This window comes from Pelophylax lessonae (genome assembly GCF_965119305.1).
Source record: "Pelophylax lessonae genome assembly, chromosome: 2".
In the NCBI taxonomy this organism is placed as follows: Eukaryota; Metazoa; Chordata; class Amphibia; order Anura; family Ranidae; genus Pelophylax; species Pelophylax lessonae.
In genome coordinates this window covers 669132190-669158743 of record NC_138769.1, presented here as the reverse complement: position 1 = coordinate 669158743, position 26554 = coordinate 669132190, and the positions used below count along the sequence as shown (strand labels likewise).

At 46.3% G+C, this 26554-nt stretch overlaps 1 protein-coding gene across 1 annotated transcript in view; it reads left to right on the top strand.

The window, feature by feature from the left end:
* Positions 1-26554, top strand: part of DYNC2H1 (dynein cytoplasmic 2 heavy chain 1) — an 807725-nt gene that overhangs the window by 663990 nt on the left and 117181 nt on the right. The window contains exon 85 of the mRNA XM_082246437.1: positions 20281-20370. Within this exon, the coding sequence (XP_082102563.1) occupies positions 20281-20370 (90 nt within the window). The remainder of the gene's footprint in view (positions 1-20280; positions 20371-26554) is intronic.

The following is a 26554-nucleotide window of genomic DNA, read 5'->3' as shown; positions in this document are numbered from 1 at the left end:
AATGTCCAAAAGGAGAAGCAAGGGTGCAAGCAGAAGAATCCACCACCAAGATAGAGTCACTAAATGGCCTTACCAGCTCCTTAGACCCCACAGGGTCAAACAGCGTCCAAAGCTCTAATATAGCTGTAGCAGGCAAGATCCAATAGCATCCAGACCCCTCCTTCAATACCGGACCAGAATAGACTCCAAAGGACTCCTTATGCACTCAAGAGACATAAACAGAATCCTCTCATGGTGTAGTATGATCACTTATTTATTAGTAAATGAAAGAAAGCAGCTTACATGATATAACTCGGCAGCATTCAGTATAGATGAAGCAGCGTGTTGGTTTCCCCACCAACAAAATGGTCGTCGCGTCCCTCGCCTGCGCATGCGTCAATCCGTCAGCCAATCCCGACGCGTTTCGTCATACAGGGGTCTGGATGCTATTGGATCTTGCCTGCTACAGCTATATTAGAGCTTTGGACGCTGTTTGACCCTTTGGGGTCTAAGGAGCTGGTAAGGTCATTTAGTGACTCTATCTTGGTGGTGGATTCTTCTGCTTGCACCCTTGCTTCTCCTTTTGGACATTTGTGGACTCTACATTTTTTGCACATGGGACGTTTATTGTTTACTGCAGTTGTATATCCTGATTAGTGCGACACCACTCTCCACAATTTTGGCTGAAGACATTGTTTTCTTGTCTCTTTGTGTCAGCAGCTTTTCTTGTACGAGTTTGATACTTTTATACCAGTGTTTATGAAAAAACTTATTTTAAATATTGTGATTATTAGCGCAGCAATTTTATTTGTTATAATATATACTACATAATGCTTGCTGAACCATTCTGACCAGACTCTGTCCCATTCGAGAGTAATACAAAAACTAATGATGAAACATGGGGAATTTACTACAATTGGAGCAGACAGAATCTGGAACAGCTGTGCATGTAACCAATTTGCTTCTACTTTCTGCTTGTTCAGTTAAAGTGGTTGTAAACCCTTATATATATATATACCCATTGAAGTGACTGTCCTCCGGTGATACGGAGTTGAAGCAAATCCTCCTACTTAAGTTGTCCCTGTGTATCTGCAGCCCTCTTTTCTCTACATACGGTCAAAGTCCAGAATTTATAAAGCTTGTCTGAGCTGTCAGAAAAAAGGGAATGGAGAGCTGAAAGTACACACCGCATAGCTCAGTAAGAAGAGCTCTGACAGCTAATTGGAGAGAAGGGATACAGCAAACAGGAACAGAGCAGTGTCTGTCAATATGATAGAATTCCCTCCTCTGTCACCTTTTTTCTCTTGACAGAAATGGATTAGGGCAAGTACACACTATAGAGGGATATGCTTTGTTCAGATTTAATGTCTGAGGTTTACAACCACACTTAGGTTTTGAAAATGAAAGCTAGAAGCTGATCCACACACCGCTTCTCTGGATTCTGGCTGCTCCAGTCTTGGTAAATTCGTATAAAATCATATTAATGTTTAAAGCATCTCCGCCACCTAGGCCTCGCTCACGTTGGTGCTGAGGCCCTTATTCCTTTTTTTTTTTCTGCATCTCTAGACACCAGGTGCTTCAAGCAGGCAGCCTATACAAATCTATTAGGACACAGCCGCTCATCCTAACTTGACAAGTATGTGGGTGCACATTGGGACTAGCGACTGTGTCTCTGCATCCTAATAGACTTGAATAGGCTAGCTGCATGCAGCACCTGGAGTCTACAGACACTGAAAAAAAAAAAGGCCAATTCATGGTATGTGGACCTCAGCATCTATGTAAACGAGGCCTCATAGTTGACAATAAATATTCAGCTATTTATTTGTTGAAATAAAAACCATATATTACACAGTTCAGAAAGTTTTTTTATATCCCATTCCTCCATAGCGCTGGTACAATTCCGATCACTACTGGTGATGAACTTTGGGTTTGGGTAGACCATGAATTTGACCTGAGCCCAGCCTATTCACAGTCCAGCAAATCGCAAAACAAATCAAATATGGCCAGTTTGCCAGCATGAATCCACGGCTTCTGTTGGTATGCTGTCCAACTGATGATGATGTCCAAATTTAAAAGACTCTTGGACGTGCATTTTTTTACATTTTTTGTTTGCATTAGTGCATGTCACCCTTGGCAATACCCAGTTTCTTGTGCCCTTTTCAAAATTTCTCTTTAGTTCATTGACGGACACAGCTCCTGATCTTAATAACCATTGGGTTATACTGCCCCCTACTGGAGTAGGACACTAAGCAGAACCCTAATCTGGCTTTGCCTATGGGCTGGCCCAGGAGATATACTTCCCTGTCTCTGCAATAGGTACTCATTTTTTTCAACCTAGTCAGGAGTCAGGACCTGGTTTCTTGCTTGGGATCTCCGATCCTGGCAATTTTTTTTAGATTGTAGATCTCACAAGAAAAAAAACAATCAACTGCTGGACTGGGCGACATGCTGGATAATCTAGATCCAGTGGTCACCCCAGTCTGGCAAGCGCGCGCGCACAGACCCTTAGATCCGCTCTACGTCGGCCGCAACATAGCCCTACTGGACCGGGGCTGGCCTGCAAGTTCACATACGACGCAGCGTTCCTCCTGGCCAACAGCAACCCATTTCAATGGCGAGGGGTTCTGTCTGGCGCAGTGTCTGCCTGGTTCCTGGTAGGGTGAGTAGCTGTCCCCCTTCTCCCCCTGGAGGATTTTGGGTTGGACGTAGGCCCCCTCCTTGGGACAGTCAGATCCCCGGGTTCCCCTCCTTCCTGTCAGGCACCCCCCTTTCATCTGTCCCCCATGCTACCCCTCCTCCACTTATGGTGGGGCTATGTGGGTGGTCTGGTCCACCTCCTGGGGTAGGGGCAAGGCGCTATGCTGGCGATGGGGGCCAGGGCGGTGCGCCACCGGTGACCAGACGGGCGATCGGCTGTGCGGTGGGGAGGTTGTACCTGGTGGGGGCTCTTACTAGAGCCCCCTGTCCTGCCTGGGCCTTTTCTTTGTGCCTAGGGATCCCTCCTGAGTCTCTGGACAATCAGATTAGGCTGAGCCGAGGAACAAAGGAATCCCTGATATGGTGGCTTCGTTTTCCGGTGCTTTGGCTGGGCAAATCCTTCCTCCCCTTGTAATGGACAGTGGTCATCACAGATGCCAGCCTGTCTGGCTGGGGAGGCGTCCTCAGCAAAAACTCTGCTCAGGGAATTTGGACACTGGAAGAGTCCAGACTACCAATCAATGTCTTGGAACTCCGGGCAATCGGATTGTGTCTGGACCATTGGACGGATCGTCATCAGGGATGTCCAGTGCATATTCAATTGGACAATGCCATGGCTGTGGCTTATGTCAATTACCAAGAGGGCACAAAAAGTGTCCTTGGCAGCTCTGGAGGTAGCAGGCATTCTAAGGTTGGCAGAACGGTTTGTTCCAGCTCTCCCTGCCATACACATTCCCGGGTGGAAAACTGGCAGGCAGATTTTCTTTGTCGGCAGGCATTGGACCAAGGGGAGTGGTCCCTTCATCCGGAGGTGTTTCACCAGTTGTATCTCCGGTTGGGCATCCCCGAGGTGGATCTGTTGGCGCCCCAGCTCAACAGAACGGTGCAGAGGTTTGTGGCTCTGTCACGGGATCCTCTGTTGGATGCCACAGATGCACTGGTGACCCAGTGGGGTCAGTATTGTAATATTTACATCTTCCCTCCTCTCAAGCTTCTGCCAAGACTTCTATGCAGGATCAAGGCAGAAGGGATTCTAGTCATCATACTGGCTCCGGACTGGCCTTGCCGGACCTGGTACTCCGATCTGGTGCGGCTGGTCACTGGCATTCCTTGGAAGCTTCCTCTCAAGGAGGATCTGCTGTCCCAAGGACCAATCTTCCATTCTGCTTTACAGTCGCTGGCTTTGACATCTTGGCTGTTGTATGCCAGGTGCTGATGGATAGAGGTTTATCTGAGTCGGTAATTCCAACATTGTTAAAAGATAGGAAATCGAGTTCTAGAAAGATCTATCATCGTATGTGGAAGACGTACATTGTGTGTTGTGAGTCTCTTGAAGTTCGTCATCAGGACGTCAGTGACACAGGTTTGCAAGGCAGCCACCTGGTCATCGGTGCACACTTTCAGAAAGTTCTATAAAATGGATGTGTTGGCATCTGCGGAGGCTTTTTTTGACCGCAAGGTTTTGCAGGTTGCTGTTTAGAGGACTTGAACCTCTTTGAGGGTGTATGTTTTTCAGGTGGTCTCCATTTGTTTTGGTTGAGCCCCTATTGCTTGTTTGGGTGCTGTTAAGCCTTGGGATTTTTTTGCTGTTCCCACCCCTCATGTTTAACACTGCTTTGGGATGTCCCAATGGTTATGAAGATCAGAAGCTGTATCCGTCAATGAACAAAAGACCAAATGGGATTTTTGACTTACGGTAAAATCCATTTCTCTGATGTTCATTGACGGACACACCACCCACCCCTCTGTGGAGTTGTAATTCCTCTGACACTGCTTATAACAAAACCGAGTACCTATCACAGGTAAGGGAGTATACCCCCCGGGACTGCCCATAGACATAGCCAGATAATTTTTCTGCCTAGTGTCCTACTCCTGTAGGGGGATAACCCAATGGTTATGAAGATCGGGAGTTGTGTTCATCAATGAACATTAGCGAAATGTATTTTACGGTAAGTCAAAAATCCCATTTTTGTAAATTAGCCTTGGGAAATGGCAGAAAAAGTTCCCCTAGACTAAAGGCGTTAGAATCTATGTTTAGGGTTTGCGGATATTCCACTGGATTCACTGAAACCCCTGCAAATTTAACTTTGCTTGATTTGCTCTTTAACCACCACCATCAGCACCAATAAACTTCTTAGATCTGACCCACATTAACCACTTCTCACAAACTGACGTACCTATACATCAGCTTGAAACAGTGGTTGTACCGGGAGGATGCCAACCTGTTACCATTTTTTAGACCCGGCGGTCGGCTTTTAAGAGATAACAACCGATGTGGCTCAACAGCTGCTTGGACGTTATTTCAGCAAGCATGAAGGGACGCCCCCTCCTCCCTCCCTCCGTGGCTCTGCCCGGGTCTCCGGTCCCACCGGGACACCCGAGCAACCAGCCGGCAGTTCCGCCGGCTGGTTGGAGTCCCGGACTTGGCATTGATCGGGTCTCCAATCATGTAACCTGGAAGCAACGTCACAACGTCACTTCCGGTTTACTCGGCTCCCAGTTGTGCCAATTTAAAAAAGTGTCAGAATGCAGATTTTGGCACTTTAAATACTCTGAAGTACAGTGGAGGGGTCTGGGGTATTTTAAACCTCAGATCCCCCATAAAGAGTACCTTTCACTGTCTATTACTGTTACAAGGGATGTTTGCATTCTTTGTGACAGCAATAAAAGTGATCAATTTCTTTTAAAAACAGTGTTAAAAATATAAAATAAAATAAATTGTTAAAAAAAATGAAAGCACCCCTCCTTCCCCCCCCCCCCCCAGTGAGTTTGCTCACGAAAGAAAATGCATACGTAAGTCGCGCCCGCAAATGAGAACGGTATTCAAATCACACATGGGAGGTATCGCCACGATCATTTAGGTGAGGGAAGTAATCCTAGAAAAAGACCTCCTCTCTAACTTTAAACTGGTAACTGTTAAAATTTTTTAAAGCGTCGCCTATGGAGATTTTTATATACCGTAGTTTGTCGCTATCCCACAAGTGTGCACAATTTTAAACCGTAACATGATAGGTATCTATTTACTCACCGTGACATCATTTTTCACAATATACAAAAACATTGGGCTAACTACTGTTTAGTTTTTTTCAAAATCCGTGAAAAGACCGCTGCGCAAATACCGCATGACAAAAAATATTTCAACGACCGCCATTTTATTCTCCAGCGTCTTTGCTAAATATATATATATATATATATATATATATATATATATATATAATGTTTGAGGGTTCTAAGTAATTTAGCAAAAAATACTTATTTCTCTTACGTCCTCCGACAGTCGCCGCCTCCTCTAAGTCATCACTGTTGGGTATTGTCCTCTGCTCCGCAGGAGTAGCTAGGCATATAGACTTAGTTAAAAACAAAAGGCATTTGCATATACACACCCCTGGGGGCTGTCCCATCTGGTCAATACCCCCCTGCAGTGATCACTCCCAACTCAGTTTTAATCTGCCTAGCGTCAGGAGTAGTTAGGCTTCCCTGTGCTGGGGCTACAGTCTCAGCCTATCTAATTTTTTCTTTGATTTTCTTTGAAAATGTCAGTTTTTTCTTACTTTACATAGCTGTTTATTTTGTCAGCTTTAGTTTTAGTCCACTCTTCGGAAGAAGATGGATCTTGCGTTGCTGGGATTCGGACTGGCCGCCCTGGTTCTCCAGGGCAGAGGGTCAGATGGACCCCCAGCCCGCCATCGAGCGTTCAGCTATGGTTCGCCCTGGCACTATGAGTGACCCATCCCTGTTCGCAGCAGGGATGCAGCTGTGAGGTGGCTACCTCACTGGACGCATCTGTGATTCAGCAGTGCAATGTCCCTAGGAAACGGCATTCCCTGTCAGATGAGGACAGCGGCTTTCCGTTCTGAGAGGCTCCCCACGCCATCTGGTACAGGTAAGTACTTCTGTATTGGGCCTCTGTATGGGGTGGCAGTCCTGTGTTGCTGTGTGTTCCCCATGTCTGTGCCTGTGTGACTCCCTGATGCGGTCCCTGCGGGGATCGCTTGTACATGCACTGCGGCGCTGTGTGTGTTTGGGGGTCCCCTTCCCTGTGTCACTTCGGTGTTTGGGGGTGCAGACTGTGTATGTGGCCGCAGCGGGGTGAAACCGCGCGGTCCGCCATTTTTTAACTATGGGCAGGCATGTAGGCTTCACTATGGGCTATACTACATGCTGTTTTGGCGCCATTCGCCGCCATTTTGCGGTAGACGAACGATCGTTTCGGCGGCCATTTTGGCGGAGCCTCCTATGCATTCCTATGGGGCAGCCATTTTCCCTGGGTCATGCAGCCTATAAGTTCAGCCTACTTTAGCAGCACTTCCTTTTCCTCTGAAGCAGGACATCGGTGGCAACACTCTGCGGGGCTCTGCAGGTTATTGCTCTCAATTTCTTTCTGTATTATCGCTTCTGGCTCAGTTTTTTTTTTCTTCTCCTGTTTGGGGGTCTTTTGTCACTGTAGCTGTAGCGGTGGGCTGCGCACTCCGCAGCGCTCTTAAAGGGACAGTACTTAATTCCTGCACTGTTATTTTTTCTCACTTTGAGCAATGGATTCTCAGGATCTTTACAAAAAGTGCAGCGCTAAAGTAATTTGAATAATAATGTGGCAAGTGGAGAACCACAAAAAAAACATATACAATATATAAGCAAAATAGTGTCCAAAATACTAAATAAAGTCCCAAAACAGAAATGCAAATGAAAATGAATCCGCATGCAAGGTGTTGAGGAGAACAATCCTTTTCAGTGACACCCAGGGAAAAGTGAAGGATGGGGACACCTCTGTGCACAAGTATCACAAGCAGCTTACCAGAACTCCTTGGCTACTCAATTTAATGAGACAGCCTCTCCCAGCAAGATGTTATACCAATGTCACCAGCGGTTGTCAAGCTCCAATGCTTCATAATCACTCCATCATATAAGCATGAGTATATAAAAAGAATAAAAGCCCATAGCGTAATTCCGTAACATATAAAATCCAATTTATTAAAAGAATACTACTCACAGTGAGAAGGTAAAAAACAGGTACATAGAACAGTGCGGCGTCCCGCAATTGTCCAAAACAGCATCAAGCAATGTAAAGCAGCCGGCTCCGTAAGGGGGCGTGTGGACTTTGCATCTGGAGTCGCCAACGTTTCGTCATCAAAAGACTTCGTCTGGGCGTGACGAAGTCTTTTGATGACGAAACGTTGGCGACTCCAGATGCAAAGTCCACACGCCCCCTTACGGAGCCGGCTGCTTTACATTGCTTGATGCTGTTTTGGACAATTGCGGGACGCCGCACTGTTCTATGTACCTGTTTTTTACCTTCTCACTGTGAGTAGTATTCTTTTAATAAATTGGATTTTATATGTTACGGAATTACGCTATGGGCTTTTATTCTTTTTATATACTCATGCTTATATGATGGAGTGATTATGAAGCATTGGAGCTTGACAACCGCTGGTGACATTGGTATAACATCTTGCTGGGAGAGGCTGTCTCATTAAATTGAGTAGCCAAGGAGTTCTGGTAAGCTGCTTGTGATACTTGTGCACAGAGGTGTCCCCATCCTTCACTTTTCCCTGGGTGTCACTGAAAAGGATTGTTCTCCTCAACACCTTGCATGCGGATTCATTTTCATTTGCATTTCTGTTTTGGGACTTTATTCAGTATTTTGGACACTATTTTGCTTATATATTGTATATGTTTTTTTTGTGGTTCTCCACTTGCCACATTATTATTCAAATTACTTTAGCGCTGCACTTTTTGTAAAGATTTTGGTTATTGATCACTGTTAGTTGATTTTGGTGCTAGCTGCTCACATAATTCATATCGAATACACTGTCATTTATTTAACTTAGCGCAGGAATTTTTTTCTCTCCCTTTATAATGGATTCTCAGGACAGCAAATTCCCCCCAGCCTTGGTGGGGGGCCCCCAGTTCTGCTGTGGCCCCTCTGAGACCTGATTTGGCCGCTGTAGTGGCGACTTTGGTGTCAAATATGGAAATGCTGATGGCTGAACGTGCTGCTCGTAGGAGGCCCAGATTGTCTCTCTTCTCTGATTCAGATGGTGATATGGCTGCTGCTGCTGCGAGCGTGCCCTTTTCAGGGTCCCGCTCATCCTTGGACCCGCTGGGGTCTGAGGGGGAGGCGGAGGTGGAGGGGGTTGATACCTCCTCCACAGGGTTGCCTGAAGAGCGGGCAACCATGGATGAATTAATTGTTTCTGTGAAGGAAACTTTACATTTGGAGGATGAGCCCAGTCCTCCGGGCGTTGTGTCCTCATTTGGGACGCACAGGACCTGCAAGTCGGCGCAGGTTTTTCCCTGCCCCGCTGAGTTTCATTACACTGTTAATGAAATGTGGCGCACGTTAAAACGTCCATTCGTGGTACCTAGTCGGTTCAAATTGCTTTATCCCTTTGCACCGGCTACGGAATCGCGATGGTGTGTTCCTCCACAGGTGGATCACACGGTTGCTGTGTTAAACAAGGCTACCTTGGTTCCTACGGAGGATTCCCCGGTTTTCCGGGATCCCACGGACCGGCGGTTGGAGTCTTTAGCCCGCCATTCCTATACAGTGGCGGGCTCACTGCTCAAACCCATTTTCGTGTCCGGGTTGGTGGCTCAGGCGGTTGCTGATTGGACTAAGATGCTTAGGAGCAACCTCGTGTCTGATGATGTTCCGCCTGCCTGGATGGAAATGGTGGATCAAATCCACCAAGGAATCATGTATCTGTGTGATGCGGCCTTAAATGAGGCCCCCTTAGTAGCACGCCTGTCTAGTGTCTCGGTGCTTAACCGGCGACTGATATGGCCGAAGAGCTGGTCGGCTGACCAGTCCTTGCGGAAAACGGTTGCTGATTTTCCCTATGCTGGCTCTCGCCTTTTTGGCGAGGCGTTGGATACCCTGGTGAAAGGCGTCACAGGGGGGCAAGAGCACCATGTTGCCCAGAACCCGAAGCACAAGTCCTTTAGAGGCAAGCAGGGTTCTGCGCCTAGATCCAATCAGGGGTCCTTTCGTGCCTTTCGGAACCAATCCAAGGGCAAGCCCTTCAAGACCCAGGGGGGCCAGAAGAAGCCCTGGGCGGCTAAGCAGAAGTCAGGCAATGCCGGCGCGGCGATTCAGTCCGCCTCTGCCTGAAGGGGCGCCCTCACCCGTTTCTGGGGTGGGAGGACGTTTGCGCGTTTTCCTCCGACCTTGGCTGCTCCGGATATCGGACAGGTGGGTTCAGAAAATCGTTCGATCGGGATACAAGATCGAATTTCTTTCCCGGCCAGCGGACAGATTCTTCCCCTCAAATCTTCATTTGCCTCTGGGGCGTCTGCAGGACCTGCACCGAGCGGTTCAGGACCTTCTTGCTCAGGGGGTGATTGTCCCGGTGCCTCATCGGGACAGGTTTCAGGGCTTTTTTTCCAATCGGTTCACTGTGCCCAGAAAGGAGGGCAAAGTGCGTCCTATTCTGGACCTTAAAGGGCTGAACCGCTTTGTGCGCGTTCGAAAATTCCGTATGGAGTCTCTCCGCTCGGTGGTGGCTTCCCTGAGCCCAGGAGAATTCCTGGCTTCGATAGATCTCAAGGATGCATACCTGCACATCCCCATTTTCGAGGGTCATCAGCGGTACCTTCGGTTTTTCAATCGCAGAGGACCACTATCAGTTTGTGGCGTTACCTTTCGGTCTCGCTTCAGCTCCAAGGGTTTTTACCAAAGTGTTGGCGCCGGTTCTGGGCCTGCTGAGGGCTCAGGGCATTGCGGTCTTGGGGTATCTGGACAATCTCCTCATAAGATCGAGTGTCAGCCAGGACCTAGTGCGCGATCTGTCCACCACGGTACAGACGCTCCAGGAGTTCGGATGGACCATCAACGTTCAAAAATCGACGTTGTCTCCTTCGGTTCGTCTTCCCTATCTGGGAATGATTCTGGACTCTGCTCAGGCAAAGGTGTTCTTACCGGAGGAAAAGCTCCGGACGTTGCAAGACGAGATCAGGTCCCTCAGGGACAAACCGTCCTCGTCACTCAGGACCTGTATGCGGGGTCTGGGGTAGAGATGTCCCGAACTGTTCGCCGGCGAACAGTTCCCGGCGAACTTTGCATGTTCGCGTTCGCCTCCGTGGGCGAACATATGCGATGTTCGGTCCGCCTCCTATACATCATCATTGAGGCAAACTTTGACCCTGAACCTCACAGTCAGCAGACACATTCCAACCAATCAGCATACCTCCCTCCCACACCCTCCCACCTCCTATAAATAAGCAAGGGCAGCATCCATCTTAGATCATTCCTGAAGCAGTGTGTTAGTGAGAGCAGGGAAAGTGCTGCTGCTGCTGTTAATAGCTAGGGACAGTTGTTAGTCAGTGTTCCCGGTCTTGTTAGTCAGTGTTCTTGGTACACTCCTGCTGTAAGGACAGCACCCCAAAAAGCCCTTCTTAGGGCTGGTATTTGAGTTTTTATATATATATATATATATATATATATATATATATATATATATATATATATATTGTCCCCAAAAGCCCTTTTTAGGGCTGGTATTTGAGTATTTTTTTTCTATATATTTATCAGGCATTTTTGGAGGCAGGCATGACTTTTTTGGGATTAGATTAGTGTGTGATTTAGTGTCTGGGGGGGGGGTCTAAAAAGTGTACCTGTGAAGTTTCAGCTCTGTAGCATGCCCAGAACCAGAAAAAAAAGATCATATAGGTGTAAAAGGAGGGTTCCCACCATCCCTGCTCTACTGAAAAATTATCTTCTTTTCTGGTTCTGGACATGCTACAGGGCTGAAACTTCACAGGTACACTTTTTAGACCCCCAAGACACTAAATCACACAAAAAAAGTTCTTAAAAAATGTCATTTTTGATAGAGAGCCAATTATTGGAAAAATAAAAAAAAATAAAATAAAAAAAATGTTTTTGGATTTATTGTCTGGGGGGTCTAAAAAGTGTACCTGTGAAGTTTCAGCTCTGTAGCATGCCCAGAACCAGAAAAAAAAGATCATATAGGTGTAAAAGGAGGGTTCCCACCATCCCTGCTCTACTGAAAAATTATCTTTTTTTCTGGTTCTGAACATGCTACAGAGCTGAAACTTCACAGGTACACTTTTTAGACCCCCCAGACACTAAATCACACAAAAAGTTCTTAAAAATTGTCATTTTTGATAGAGAGCCAATTATTGGAAAAATTAAAAAAAAAATGAAAAAAATTTCTTTGGATTTATTGTCTGGGGGGTCTAAAAAGTGTACCTGTGAAGTTTCAGCTTTGTAGCATGTCCAGAACCAGAAAAAAAAAATAGAATTCGGGTTAGGGTTAGGGTTAGGGTCAGGGCTAAGGTTAGGGTTTGAGGGTTAGGGTTAGAGGGGTAGGGGTAGGGTTACTAACTCTAACCCTAAGTATCTCACCGTAACCCTAACCCTATCCCCTAACTCTAAACCTAACCCTAACCCTCTAACCATAACCCTAACCCTCTAACCTTAACCCTAACCCTCTAAGCCTAGCCATAAAAATAACCCTAACCCTAAACCGAACCCTAGCCCTAACCCTAACCCTCTAACCTTAAACTTAACCCCCTAGCCCTAGCCCTAACCCTAACCCTAGCCCTAACCCTAACCCTAGCCCTAACCCTAGCCTTAACCCTAATTCATAATTTTTTTCTGGTTCTGGGCTAGGGTTATTTTTAGTGCTTAGGGTTAGAGGCATAGGGGTAGGGTTACTAACTCTAACCCTAAGTATCTCACCATAACCCTAACCCTATCCCCTAACACTAAACCTAACCCTAACCCTTAAAGCCCAGTTCCTGTCCCATTTTGGTCGGTTGTGGTCTGTTTGCGGATGTTTGCCATGCGTTAAACGGGGAGTTTGGTCTGTCACTGTGAAGCGGGCGTAACCCTTACACTACCTGATCAATACAACATCATACCTGATCGTATACACACACTGGATGGTGATTTATGCCCTTTATGGATTAAAACCCGACTCTGCGTCAACTACGTAATTTTCCATGGGAGTTTTGCCATGGATCCCCCTCCGGCATGCCACAGTCCAGGCGTTAGTCCCCTTGAAACAACTTTTCCATCACTATTGTGGCCAGAAAGAGTCCCTGTGGGTTTTAAATTTGCCTGCCTATTGAAGTCTATGGCGGTTCGCAATGTTCGCCGGTTCGCGAATATTTGCCGATGTTCGCGTTCGCCGTTCGCGAACATTAAATTTTATGTTCGCGACATCACTAGTCTGGGGTTAATGGTGTCGGCCTTCGAGGCGATACCCTTTGCTCAGTTTCACACGCGGGCTCTCCAAGCGGAGATCCTGGCCAAGTGGGACGGACTGCCTCAGTCCCTGGATCTGAGTGTCTCCTTGAGTTGTCAGACCAGATTGGCTCTTCTGTGGTGGCTCCAGTCCCTGTCGGTGGCGGAGGGCAAGTCCTTCCGTCCGTTGGTGTGGACAGTGATTACCACGGATGCCAGCCTGTCAGGCTGGGGTGGGGTCCTGGGCAACCTGTCTGCCCAGGGCACTTGGTCGGGGGAGGAATCCTCCCTCCCGATAAATGTGCTGGAATTGCGAGCGATAAAACTCTGTCTCTTCCAGTGGTTGGCCCGTCTCCAGGGTCGTCCTGTTCGGGTACAGACGGACAATGCTACTGCGGTGGCTTACATCAACCACCAAGGGGGCACCAGGAGTGCTCGGGCAGCCCAGGAGGTGACCGACATTCTGTTTTGGGCCGAGACTCATGTACCGGCGATCTCAGCTGTTCACATTCCGGGTGTGGAGAATTGGCAGGCCGATTATCTGAGCCGCTAGACCCTGGACCAGGGAGAATGGTCCTTACACCCGGAGGTCTTCCAAATGCTGTGTGCAAGGTGGGGATCCCCGGACATGGATCTGTTCGCATCTCGGCTAAACCAAAAGGTGGAAAGGTTCATGGCAAGAACGCGCAATCCGTTGGCGGACGCCTCAGATGCGTTAGTGGCCCCTTGGCATCAGTATCGTCTGATGTATGCCTTTCCTCCGATTCAGTTGCTGTCCAGGTTCCTCCGCAGGTTAACCTTGGAACCGCACTTGGAACCGCACCTGGTGATTCTGGTGGCGCCGGACTGGCCTCGCTGGTCCTGGTACGCCGACGTTGTTCACCTGGCAGTGGCGCCTCCGTGGCGACTGCCAATGCGGGAAGATCTACTGTCTCAGGGACCGATCTTCCATCCTGCTTTACAGTCGCTGGCTTTAACGGCCTGGCTGTTGAGACCCAGGTCCTGAGGGACAAGGGTCTCTCCCCTGAGGTTATCCCTACTCTAATCAAGGCTAGGAAAACCTGCTCTGGTAAAATCTATTACCGTATCTGGAAAGCATTTTTCGCCTGGTGTGAGTCCAGGGGGTTCTCCCCTCGCTCTTACTCGGTGTCGAGAGTGTTGGCTTTCCTCCAGTCTGGAGTGGACCAGCGCCTGGCGCTGGCCACGATAAAGGACCAAGTGTCTGCACTGGCTATCCTTTTCCAACGCCCTGTGGCGTCTCATTCCTTGATTCGCACCTTCATTCAAGGTGTGCGACATTTGGCTCCTCCCAGGAAGGAGCCTTTACCTCCATGGGACTTGAACTTGGTTCTGTCCGTGTTACAGCGTGCTCCCTTTGAAAACATCCGGGAGATATCGTTACCTCTGCTGTCTACAAAGGTTGCTTTTTTAGTGGCGATCACTTCGGCTCGCAGAGTGTGGAGCTGGCGGCGTTGTCTTGCCGCTTTCCTTACTTGATAATTCACAAGGATAAGGTGGTTTTGAGACCACCCCCGTCCTTTCTTCCCAAGGTGATCACTGAGTTCCACCTTAATGAGGACATTGTCCTGCCTTCGCTTTGTAAGAAGCCTAAGCATCCGAAGGAGATTGCTTTGCATTCCTTGGATGTTGTCAGGGCGATCAGGGTTTACCTGTCGTCTACGGAATCCTTTCGGAAGACGGATTCCCTATCTGTCCTTCCTGAGGGATCTCGGAAGGGCATGGCTGCGTCTGCAGCAACTATTGCCAAATGGATCAGACAGACCATTGAGCAGGCTTATGCTTTGAAGGAACGGGTTCCACCCTTCCCTGTTAAGGCGCACTCTACCAGAGTACGTCCTGGGCCTGTTGGCATCGGGCCTCGGTGACCCAGGTGTGCAAGGCTGCGACTTGGTCGTCGGTGCACACTTTCTCAAAATTCTACAAAGTAGATGTTCTGGCATCAGCTGATGCTTCCTTTGGCCGCAAGGTTCTCAGTGCGGCAGTGCCATGAAGGACCCTTGATTTTTTATGGGTCCCTGGCTGTTGGTATTTGCTTTCCTGGGCTGTTGCTCCTGTTGAGCATTGTTTTTTTCTGTTGCCCAGAAGGTTCTCTTACGGTGCCTGTAAGATTCCTTTCTCTGATGTGGGTAATGCATTGCCTTTTCTACAGGTTGCGTCTCCCACCCCTCATGTCTATACTGCTTTGGAACATCCCAACAGTGATGACTTAGAGGAGGCGGCGACTGTCGGAGGACGTAAGAGAAAACTGAATTTTTGTAAAATCTTACCTGTAAAATTCCTTTCTCTGAGTCCTCCGACAGTCGCCGCCCCCGCCCCTCTTTTGGGGTTCTTATTACCTACTGCTATGCTACCAAACTGAGTTGGGAGTGATCACTGCAGGGGGGTATTGACCAGATGGGACAGCCCCCAGGGGTGTGTATATGCAAATGCCTTTTGTTTTTAACTAAGTCTATATGCCTAGCTACTCCTGCGGAGCAGAGGACAATACCCAACAGTGATGATTTAGAGGAGGCGGCGACTGTCGGAGGACTCAGAGAAAGGAATTTTACAGGTAAGATTTTACAAAAATGCACTTTTTAACTTGTAAACAACATGTGTCAGAAATATGCTTGGTCCTTAAGTGGTTAAAGTCTTAGTAAAAGTATTTTCTATTTTTTTTATAGAGTCTACTTTGCTTGATTTCTACACATCATGGCCTGCATTTGTCAGCCCATTCATAAAATGCAGGCCACAGTGTGTAGCCAGTGGTAGATTTCACTCTGCTTGACAGTTTACATGACCAGGCTGTCCTCCTTTTTTTTTTATTTATTTTTTTTTAATTATAATTAGTGCTCCACTTTGAACTCCTGAAGCCAGAGGAATAGTAACCACAATTGTAAAGCACATTGCTGTGCTTTATTATTATGTATTTTTTTAAAGCAGTTGAATGGCTGTGATAAGGCCATGTCAATGGTTTTTAACAAATATTTGAATACATGCTTACGGTTTCCACTGGGCTTTTTTTGTCCTCCTCTCCTATAGGCTCTTATTCCCAGGTAGGTTGTGATACCATGGGTTACAGCTTGCTGCATAAAAAAAATGCTATGAGGACATGTTTTTATCCTTTGCCCTATGCTGGCAGCCCATTCTAAATTATTGCACCACAATGACACAGTGCATGTTATGTACAAAATACCAGGTTGATGCACCTGATGTAACAAATCACATCAGAATGTAAGAGTGTGAATGGGTCTCTTAAAGGAGAAATATGGAAATTAAAAAAAAAAAAAAAAACATACTTATCGACCTCCATGCTGCAGCATCTGTGTGATGCTGCAGCTATCCCATGTCTGCTCTAAGACTGAGAACTGAGAAATCACATGATCACTGATTTGTCAGTTCTCTGAAGATGAATGGACGCACTGGATACATTTTCTGCCATTGTGCTCTTGCTGGGTGTCACGTGCATCCCTGTGCATTTAAGGAGGGGTGGGCTCCCTCCAGGCATACCTGCAATTAATCTTTCCACTCTTATATGTGCTCCTACTATGGAGACTCTGGAAATTTGGAGTTAGGATCACAGTATATACAAAGGTCCCTTGGTGTGGGCACTGTGGCTTGCACATGTATTTGCAAATTTGTGCAAACAAAACCCCTGGTAAGTGTGCTGGTAAATCTTTTGTATGTTTGTGATGTGCATTCCTCTTCCATTGCCATATGGCCGTTATAGGTTGGGGTGGTTGTCACTTTTTTGTAGATAGGGAGAAGGGGCCTTAGCCAATGCAGATACCAACTTTTAAAAAGTTGCAAAGGATCTTCCTAGAGCTTCAGTAGTGCTTGTCAGCATTTTACAAAAATGCTCCAGAAATGAATGGACACATATTCTAAAGGCACAGGTTAAGTCTCAATGGCACACAGATGTCATTTACACAATACTCTCTTCTCACCTGGCTCCTCCAATTAGCCCTAAATGGAGTTTTCCTTTAAAAATACTGTTGTGAAGATTGAGAGATATTTCTCTGGAATATATTGTACTATGAACACTTTTATATGCACATCAATTATTGCAGCCCTAACACCGCCTGGTTAAATTGTAGAACATCGTTCATAGCGCAATTAAATGCCTGCAATCTCCTTTTCACATAGCAGTCGTTCTTTTCATTCCCTCGATAAATCTGCCCCTCTGTAGTTAATATAAATGTGTGCGTGTGTGAACAAGGCCCCTAAGCTGAGATGAAATAATGCCGATATGCTCTTGCCAGCCTAGAGAAGAGCAGAATGGAGCCATAAATAACATGATGACTTTTAATGGACCGATATATCGTACTGTTTACAAGCTTTCCAATATCGTAGAGCTCTGGGAAGAGCAAAATGATTTTCTAAACGTTTAGCATTGATGCAGTCACAAATTCTGTTTTTTTTTCTTGTTTTTTTTTTTTCATTTTAAATTAGGAAAAGTGACGAGGAAACCAGCAATCTGATATCCTGCAATTTAGCAATGAGCAACTTATACACCTCCAACTGTAGAACTGTTTTAGCCACCTATGGCTTGCAGTAACACATTATAAACACACATTTTTAACTGCATTGTTGTAATGGATGATCCATAGTGTGGTGCACTGAATGCCCCCCATGTACCTTGCAAATTAAAACCTCAGTGGACGTGCAATTCAGCACACAAGACACCATACACATGGGAATCATTATGGCACACTTCATTGGAAAAAAACAGTTTCCAGTCTGATTTGTCGTGTGTTGTGGTGCGTTGGCAGCCCATTCATATTCTATATATAAAAAAAAAAAACACCAAACCAAGATCCTGGGAGTGGTAGTCCTGCAAGTGCCAAGCCCTTCTATGGAGAGATGCATCCAAAAGAGAACATGTCGAAACAAAAAACACTACAAGGTTAAAGCACCTCGGAGGCTACAAAAGCAGTTTATTTCATTTATCAAGTTATAACAGTGTATACTCGCAACCAACCAAGGGGAGTCCCTCCCCACCCCCACTCCCCAGCACCCCTCCATCCCACTCCCCAGCACCCTTCCATCCCACTCCCCAGCACCCCTCTATCCCACTCCCCAGCACCCCTCCATCCCACTCCCCAGCACCCCTCCATCCCACTCCCCAGCACCCTTCCATCCCACTCCCCAGCACCCTTCCATCCCACTCCCCAGCACCCTTCCATTCCACTCCCCAGCTCTCTTCCATCCCACTCCAATGACCCTGAACCCCACTCTGCCCCTACCTATCCCTCCTAAAACCATAGTTCCTCCCTCAGATGGATGGTAAGAAGCTCATTCAAATTGGCATTAAAAATGGTGCATGCAAATGTGTGTGTGACAATGAAATGCAGATGTGAAAGAGACATCAGTCACAGCAGGCCTGGCAATAGCCCCCAGGGACATGCTGGGATTTGTGATATCCCCTTTTTCCACGCTTCAACTTTTTTCAAAGGTTGTGGCTGGTGCACCTGGCATTGGAAAATGGTCCTTTCACTTCCATGATCCAGAGCATTGCTGTTAGCTGGGTTGGCTGTTTCACTTTCTTTTGAAGTGCATTATTGATATTTCCCTTTAGAGGAAAGGAAAGCGACAGCTATAAAAACCTTCTAGAAGATGTAATGCATCCCTACTGTGTCTGAAACAAAATACACATTATGGCTGAAGTTGTATTTAAAGCAGTAATAAAACCAAAACAAACATGTAATATATTGCAGCTTTCCAATCATTAAATGTGGTGGGTGCATTTGTTTTCTTTTTCAGGCTTTTTTTACCTGTTTTCACCTGGTGATCTGGACAGTAACACACCTCCTGTATTAGAGTGCATACACTCTGGGGACACCTTTAGACAGCAGCATTGTCAGTCTGGGGGAAGGGGGTGTTAGATGTGCTAGCGGATTTAAATGCACTAACACATTGCCAAACCTTCAGCTCACACTTTATAAGCAGTTACAGCAAACAGTTTTTTTTTCCTTTTGGGATAAAGGTTTTACACAAATAAAAGCTGATCATGGTAAGCAACCCTGCTAGTGTTAAATGGGTTGCCTCATCCGTGTAAACTTATATACCGTATATACTCGAGTATATGCCAAATTTTTCAGCACATTTTTTTTGTGCTGAAAACATCCCCCTCGGCTTATACTCGAGTCATAAAAATGTTACCAGCCGGCCCGACGTGCTCCGAGGCGCCTTCGATTTAACATGTCTCCACGCATGCGCCGCCGCCGCTCGGGAAAGGTGGCAGCGCATGCGCAAGGACGTGTTTTGACGCTGGGCGGTGCCATTTTTAAATCTAAGGGGCCTCAGGAACAGGTAAGTGAGACTCCTCCACAGCCGCACTACCTGCCGTTATGCAGGGCTGCGGGCATACTACAAGAGATGCATTGTTGCGGGCATGGTACACCTATACCATGCCCACAGCCCTGCATTCTCCTGTACCATGCCCGTAGCCCTGCATTCTCCTGTACAATGCTCGCAGCCCTGCATTCTCCTGTACAATGCCCGCAGCCCTGCATTCTCCTGTACAATGCCCGCAGCCCTGCATTCTCCTGTACAATGCTCACAGCCCTGCATTCTCCTGAACCATGCCCGCAGCCCTGCATTCTCCTGTACCATACCCGCAGCCCTGCATTCTCCTGTACCATGCCCGCAGCCCTGCATTCTCCTGTACCATACCCGCAGTCCTGCATTCTCCTGTACCATGCCCGCAGCCCTGCATTCTCCTTGTACCATGCCCACAGCCCTGCATCTGCTGTACCATGCCCACAGCCCTGCATCTACTGTACCATGCCCTCAGCCCTGCATCTCCTGTACCATGCCCTCAGCCCTGCATCTCCTGTATCATGCCCACAGCCCTGCATTCTGCTGTACCATGCCCACAGCCCTGCATTCTCCTGTACCATCCCCGCAGCCCCTATTTTGGGTCTTGTGGTGGTCCAGTTGGGTCCAGTAGCTGCGGCATTTCCCACCCTAGGCTTATACTCAAGTCAATCATTTTTCCCATTTTTTTGTGGTAAAATTAGGGGCCTCGGCTTATATTCGGGTCGGCTTATACTCGAGTATATACGGTAACTGGAAGAGAGCTTGTTCTTTTGAAAAACAACAAACTTACTGGCTAGATAACCAGATGAAAATAGAAGAAAGAAAGTCTAAAAAAAGAAAACAAATGCAGCCATAACATCTAAGAATTGCAATATAGTACATTTTTGCTTTTGTGTTTAATACTGCTTTAGGTAGTATACCAATATAAATTGTCATACAACATTTCACACTTGCAGTTGCTTGAGACTAACTATTGCTAGGTAATGTTTTGTAGCGTAGTTTGCATTAAATGATACCAATGCTGTTAAAGAAAAAATGACCATAGTTTTATATTTAATTGTATTGTTTTTTTTCATCAGTGTCCACTTGCCTGGCAAAGCAAATGGGAAGGTCCAGAAGATCCTTTACAGTACCTAAGAGGGCTGGTATCGCGAGCAATAGCAATTCAGGTACAAAAAATATGTTCAAACGTATATCATCATTAAGAAGCCCAAATTCAGGCAAAATTATGTTGTTTGTTTTTAAATTGGTAAGGAAGGGTTAGGGCTGTCAGTGCCCCCTCACTTTCTGTTACATCAATTCCCTTTGAACTTATCAAGATGGGTGCCTTAACTCCACATCTGGACACAGAAGCGCTCTGCGCTATGACCACATAAAAACTGTATTAATGGCAGTTTGACATGCAAACAGCCGCTCCAGGGCCAGTCAGAAGCTCTATTCACATGTAACCACTGGTGTGAGCAGTTACATGTGAACAGCAGCGATGCCAACCTTTGATTTGTACGAGGTACAAACTTGGCCATGGCTGCTTACACTCAAGGTATGCATAAGGCTAATTTCTCCACCTACAAGAATTGCAAGCCCTAGGAATCCAGACATCTAAGTTAAAGTGTTACTAACCCCACAACAATAAATTCTGTCTGTTTACTATATGCAGTAAAGCATGCTTGTTATCTTCCCTGTGGAACCTAAGAGCTTAATCCTGCGCATTGTGTAAAAAGCCTGTTTGATCCTGACTTCTCTGATCATCCCCTTTTTCCACAGTCCCCAATCCATCTTTTGATAGTACAGAGATTTGGGGGGGCAAGCTGCACACGCTCACTTTGGTGTGTATTTCTGGAGAGTTTTTTTCTTTTCTTGGGAGCGTGCATGTGATCAGCACAGGGCCAATCAGCACTGTCCAGACAGAGGGTCAGGGGTCCTGCAGCCTCATAGGACAGGCAGAGGAGAATCAAAACTCCTCCTACAAGCTTTAACCAGTGCTCAGCCATACACTGATAGAAGTCCCAAGACTGCTATATATTGCTATTGAGAAAAGGTATTTAGCAGTTTATATTTACTAAAACAATTGCATTTCCATGTTCTGTGTACTGTAAAAGACCAGAATCGATGCATGGTCCTGGGTTTAGTAACACTTTAAATACTTTTATACCCATTTTAATATTAGAATTACCATAAGGTTCCCGGGCTACCATTCAAATCTTTTTCCTAAGTTAACTACGTAATATCAGCCACTGACAAACTTCTAGTGTTCTTCTTGTGAATATTGGTAAATAAAGTTCCAAATAAAAAATGTTCAAAAGTATTTATTTAATTCGATTTAGTCTTCTGTATGAGAGAGAGTGGGACATCATTTTAAACCTCAACAAATCATTAGTAAGACCTCATCTGGAATATGCAGTTCAGTATTGGGCACCGATTCACAAAAAGGATATCGGAGAATGGGAAAAAGTGCAGAGAAGGAAACCAAATGGATAAGAGGCATGGAGGAGCTCAGCTATGAGGAAAGATTAGAGGATCTGGATTTATTCTCTCTTGAAAAGAGGAGATTAAGGGGGGGGGGATATGATCAACATGTATAAATACATAAGTGGTCCACTTAGTGAACTTTAGTGGCATCACTATGGGGGGGAGGGGGGAGGCAGAGGGGCCATGGCCCCCCAACATTATACTCTGCCCCCTGACATGATTTCAGCACCACCTCCTGCTCTGGGATGGTGGGCAGGTCGGTAAGCCCAGATTGCGGGTTCACGGCCCGCCATCCACCAGGATCAGTGTGAAGAACAGAGCCGGCACTAGAGGAAACAGAGCCGATGCTTCCTGTATAGAGCTGGCTCCTGTCACAGGCAGAGTGATACTAAATGCACTCCACTTGTGACAGGTGCAATACAGGAAGCATTGGCTCTGCTCTCTAATGCAGCCACATGCTTCCTGTAGCACCAGTTCCTGTCACACTGATGGTCAGGAATGATTGGTCAGGAACCAGCCAGCAGTACCCGCCAGCAGTACCCACCAGTAATACCAGCCAGCAGTACCAGCCAGCAGTACCCACCAGCAGTACTAGTTCTGGATAACAGCAAGCAGCAGCCACCAGTCATACCCACCTGGGGTACAGCAAGAGGCAGTGATACCTACAGGAATCCCAAGGAAGAAGTGAAGATTGAGGTCAGTTGAGGTGCAGGTAAACCTCAGTGCGTCCGTGTGAAAGCAGTCCTCTGTCTGATCGGGTCCGCCTGTCTGTTTTTTAGGTGGACCCTATTGGACCCTCCATTCATCTCTATAGAGTGGCGGATGTAAATGGACTTATGTCTGTTTACACCTGCCTGTTTCCAATCTGATCCACTTAAAAAAAAACAAGGGAATACATTCCCTTCTGTCTTGGTGGATCGGGTCGGAGGGCCCATAGAGTACAGTGGGCTGTGTGTACACGGACCTGTCATCTGCCTGCTCTGCTCATTGTGGTCCGGAATATGTTACCAAGTCGCTAAAGTGGCCCTTGCTCCTCAAAAGTTTGGACACCCCTGCTGTATGGGCATGAGTCCCAGTTTGAGAGGCGCGTTGCAGCAGCCTCCCTCCTTAGTTGTGTTTTACCACGATGTGTGGCCGAGGTAAGGAGTCCCAAATGGAGAGGTGTGCTGTACTGTAGCGTGTCAGGAGACTCGTGGGAAAATCATAAAGATCTCCAAAGAGGTTGGTAAAAGTGTTAAGACCTTAACACTTTCATCACTATGGTTGGCAGGTCTCACTATTCTTCCCTATCTCCTCTGTGCTGAGAGCATGGCATCAATACTAGGCTTTATTACTGCGTAAACTGGCACCAATACTAGGCTTTATTACTGCGTAAACTGGTCCTAAAGTCCTAAAAAATTAAAAAAGTACAAACCACAAATGGCAGGCTCCAAAACAGGATCAAAAGGAGATAAGGGGCCTCCATTGTTATCCTCCACTCGCATCCAGGAACTCAGCCATAAAACGGAACAATCCCAGAACGAAGCTTGAGGCACTCGTGGAGTGCAGCGTAGGGCATTGTGATTTCACTGGACCATGCGGCATGTTTCAGGGCATGCGCACTGCGGATATAGGAGCAGTTGCACTCTTTTTTCATGCATTTTAAGCCATGAGCACCTCAAGCCTTTTTCAAGCCATGAGTGTCTCAAGTCTCATTCCAGGAGTGTTCCATCTCACGGCCGACTTCCTGGATGTGAGTGGGGGATAACAATGGCAGTAGCCATAAAACTTTCTTAATCTAAAAGGATTGTAGAATCACTAGTATTCAAGTGTCTGCCCGAGGAAGGTAATCCAAAATAGCCCCAAAACATTGAACATTACCCCTACAGGTGACATTACAATGAAGTCAAATTGAGCAATATTTTGGTGTTTACAGTATACAGTAAAACTTTAGATTGCGAGTATAATTCGTTCTGGAAACATGCTTTTAATCCAAAGCACTCTTATATCAAAGCGAATTTCCCCATAAAAAATAATGGAAACTCAGATGATTCGTTCCACAAGTCCTTCAGTTTATAGTCTATATACAAAGATTATAGCAATGTGATAGGTTGTGTAACCATAAAATGTCCATCCACAATATGCAGCCTTCCCAAGGGGATTAGAAGCAAAATCTAGCAGAGCTACAGAATATAAGAGAGAGGCGCCTCTAAGTGTAGCAATATGGTTACATTTAACGAAGGTTCAACATTTAGTCCCGGTTCACACTAGGGCGACCTAGGCCGCAGGTCGCCTCCCATAGGGAAGCTGCGGACCCGTTCTAATAGGAGCGACACAAGTCGCTCCGACCTAGAAAAAGGGTCCGGAGCTTCTTTGGGACGACCAGGAGGCGACCGCCATAGACTTCAATGTTATGAAGTCCGTGGCGGCCGCTCCGAGGTCGCGGCGCGCTGCTCGCACCGCCACCTCGGAGGTCGCGGTGCGAAGTAGCGTCGCCCCTATGTGAACAGGGCCTTAGCAACTCACATGGTTGATGATTAAAATAGGCACACCTAAGTATGCAGGCATCTGGGGTAAAGCTGTCCACAGAGACCATCTTCTGAACCACCGACTCTCACCACTGTCAGTCTGCAATTGTGACCGGGAAGAATAGCCTGCAGTAGAGTGATCTGAAAGTGAGGCTTTGAATCACTCGTGGAGTGCAGCGGGGAAGGGATGATGAAGATGACTGTGCAGAGGACGGTCTATGTGGACAGCTTTACCCCGGATGCCTGCATTCTTAGATGTGCCTGTTTTAATCATCAACCATGTGAGTTGCTAAATATTGAACCTTCATTAAATGTAACCATATTGCTACACTTTAGAGGCTCCTCTCTTCTTTTTTACACATGACGCTACTTGTATATCAAGACATCGCTTGTATAGCAAGTCAAAATTTATTTTAAAAATTTGCTTGTCTTGCAAAGCGCTCTCAAACCAAAGTTTTACTGTATTTATAATTTACAGTACTATCTGTCTGATTATCACAGCATCCCTAGAACTGAACCTAGGTTAAGAGTTTTGCTTGGTGTGCAGCAGGAACTTTCATCTAAATTGGCACATGTTCTGAACACCAGCAGCTTTGTTGACATTAATGCGGAGCCTTTGTTCTTTCTCACAAGGTGCCCCCCTTGATGAATGTTAACAATGGGGCTGAGTAGCCAACCCTCTTATGTATGGGCCATATCCATAAATGCAGCAACAGTGGAGGAAAGAAATAATACATAATACATGACTCTTCAGCAGGCTCATCGAATGGAATGAGATAATTAGCATCGCAGAGAATTATATGAGAAACAAATATACTTCTATTCTTGGGAAATGTTCCTGTGAATTTCTAACAATACAGCTTTTAATTAACATGATTGTAACAAAGCAGTGAAATCCCTTGGAGGTCAGGGTGAGACGCGTTGCCCTGAAGTGCCGCACTGCTCTGAATGAGGTTTTTAAATTCTGTCTCTCTTCCTGAAAACCTTTAACGATTTACTGCTGCTACACAAACAATTTAATTAGCAGTTTTATGGAAAGTGTAAATTAGCAATGCTGTGATACGTTCATGGAGATATCCTGCTGATCTGAGAGGTATCTCTTAACGCTTGTATTATGTGTATGGTCAGTTAAAGCGTCAGTCCACCCCCAACTTATTTTTTTTCGTTTGGTGGATGCTGGTGAATGGAAAGATCTAACAGTTGCTTTCATCACTTAAAGTGTAAATAAACCCTCCTATCGTTTTTTAGTCAAGGAAGCTGCAGCTTTGGCCTTTGCTTGATCTTCAACTGCTGTGATGCTGGTCATGTGATCAGTTATGACACCAGGCATTTGAAGGTTTGACAGTTTGGTGGAGAGCGCAACCAATGTGGCCCTATGTTCCCAGGCACATGCCAGAATCTATCTGTTTTTTTTAAACTGTTAAATCGATGGGTTTAGTTCCACTTTAACCACTTGCTTACTGGGCACTTTCATCCCCTTCCTGTCCGGGCCAATATTCAGCTTTCAGTGCTGTGGCACTTTGAGTGACAATTTTTATAATTTTTTTGAGACAGAGCTTTCTTTTGGTGGTATTTAATCGCCACTGTTTTTTTATTTTTTTCTAAACAAACAAAAAAAGACCAAGATTTTTGAAAAAAAAACGTTTTCTCTTAGTTTCTGTTGACATTTTTCTCCTTCACTGATGTGCACTGATGGGCTGCACTGATGAAGTGGAACTGATGGCCATTGATTAGGTGTCACTGATGAGCACTGATGAGGCAGCAATGAGAGGCACTAATAGACAACACTAATAGGCAGGCATTACTGATGGGCACTGATTGGCAGCCCTGGTAGGCACTGATGACCACTGATTGGCAGCACTGGTGGCCACTGTTGGGGCTGCACCAATAATTAGGGCACTGACGATCAGTGCCCTGATTATCAGTGTAGATGTCCGCTGTGTGGATTTGCCATTTATCGGCTCTCCTCTCGTCACACTCTGTCAGCAGAATGCTGATAACCGTCAAATCCTGTTTACATTGTGATCAGCTGTGATTTGATACAGCTGGACACATGGTAAAGAGCCGATGTGATTGGCTCTTTACCCCGATTTATGATCAGCTGTGTCTGAAGAACACAGCGATCACAGATCACTGCAGATGCGTGCCGCAAGGGTCACGCAGCAAGCGCGTTAACAGGAGGACATCATATGACGCCCTCCTGGCAATGTGTGACCAAGCTGTAGCCGTCATTGAGCGTCGATTGTAGTAAAGAGGTTAAAGTTGAACTTTAATCAGAAAATTAAGTCCTGGTAAATCACTTCAGGTTGGCCCCTTTTACAGGTATAGCTATGTAAAACATTTGGCCCCTTTTACAGGTATAGCTATGTAAAACATT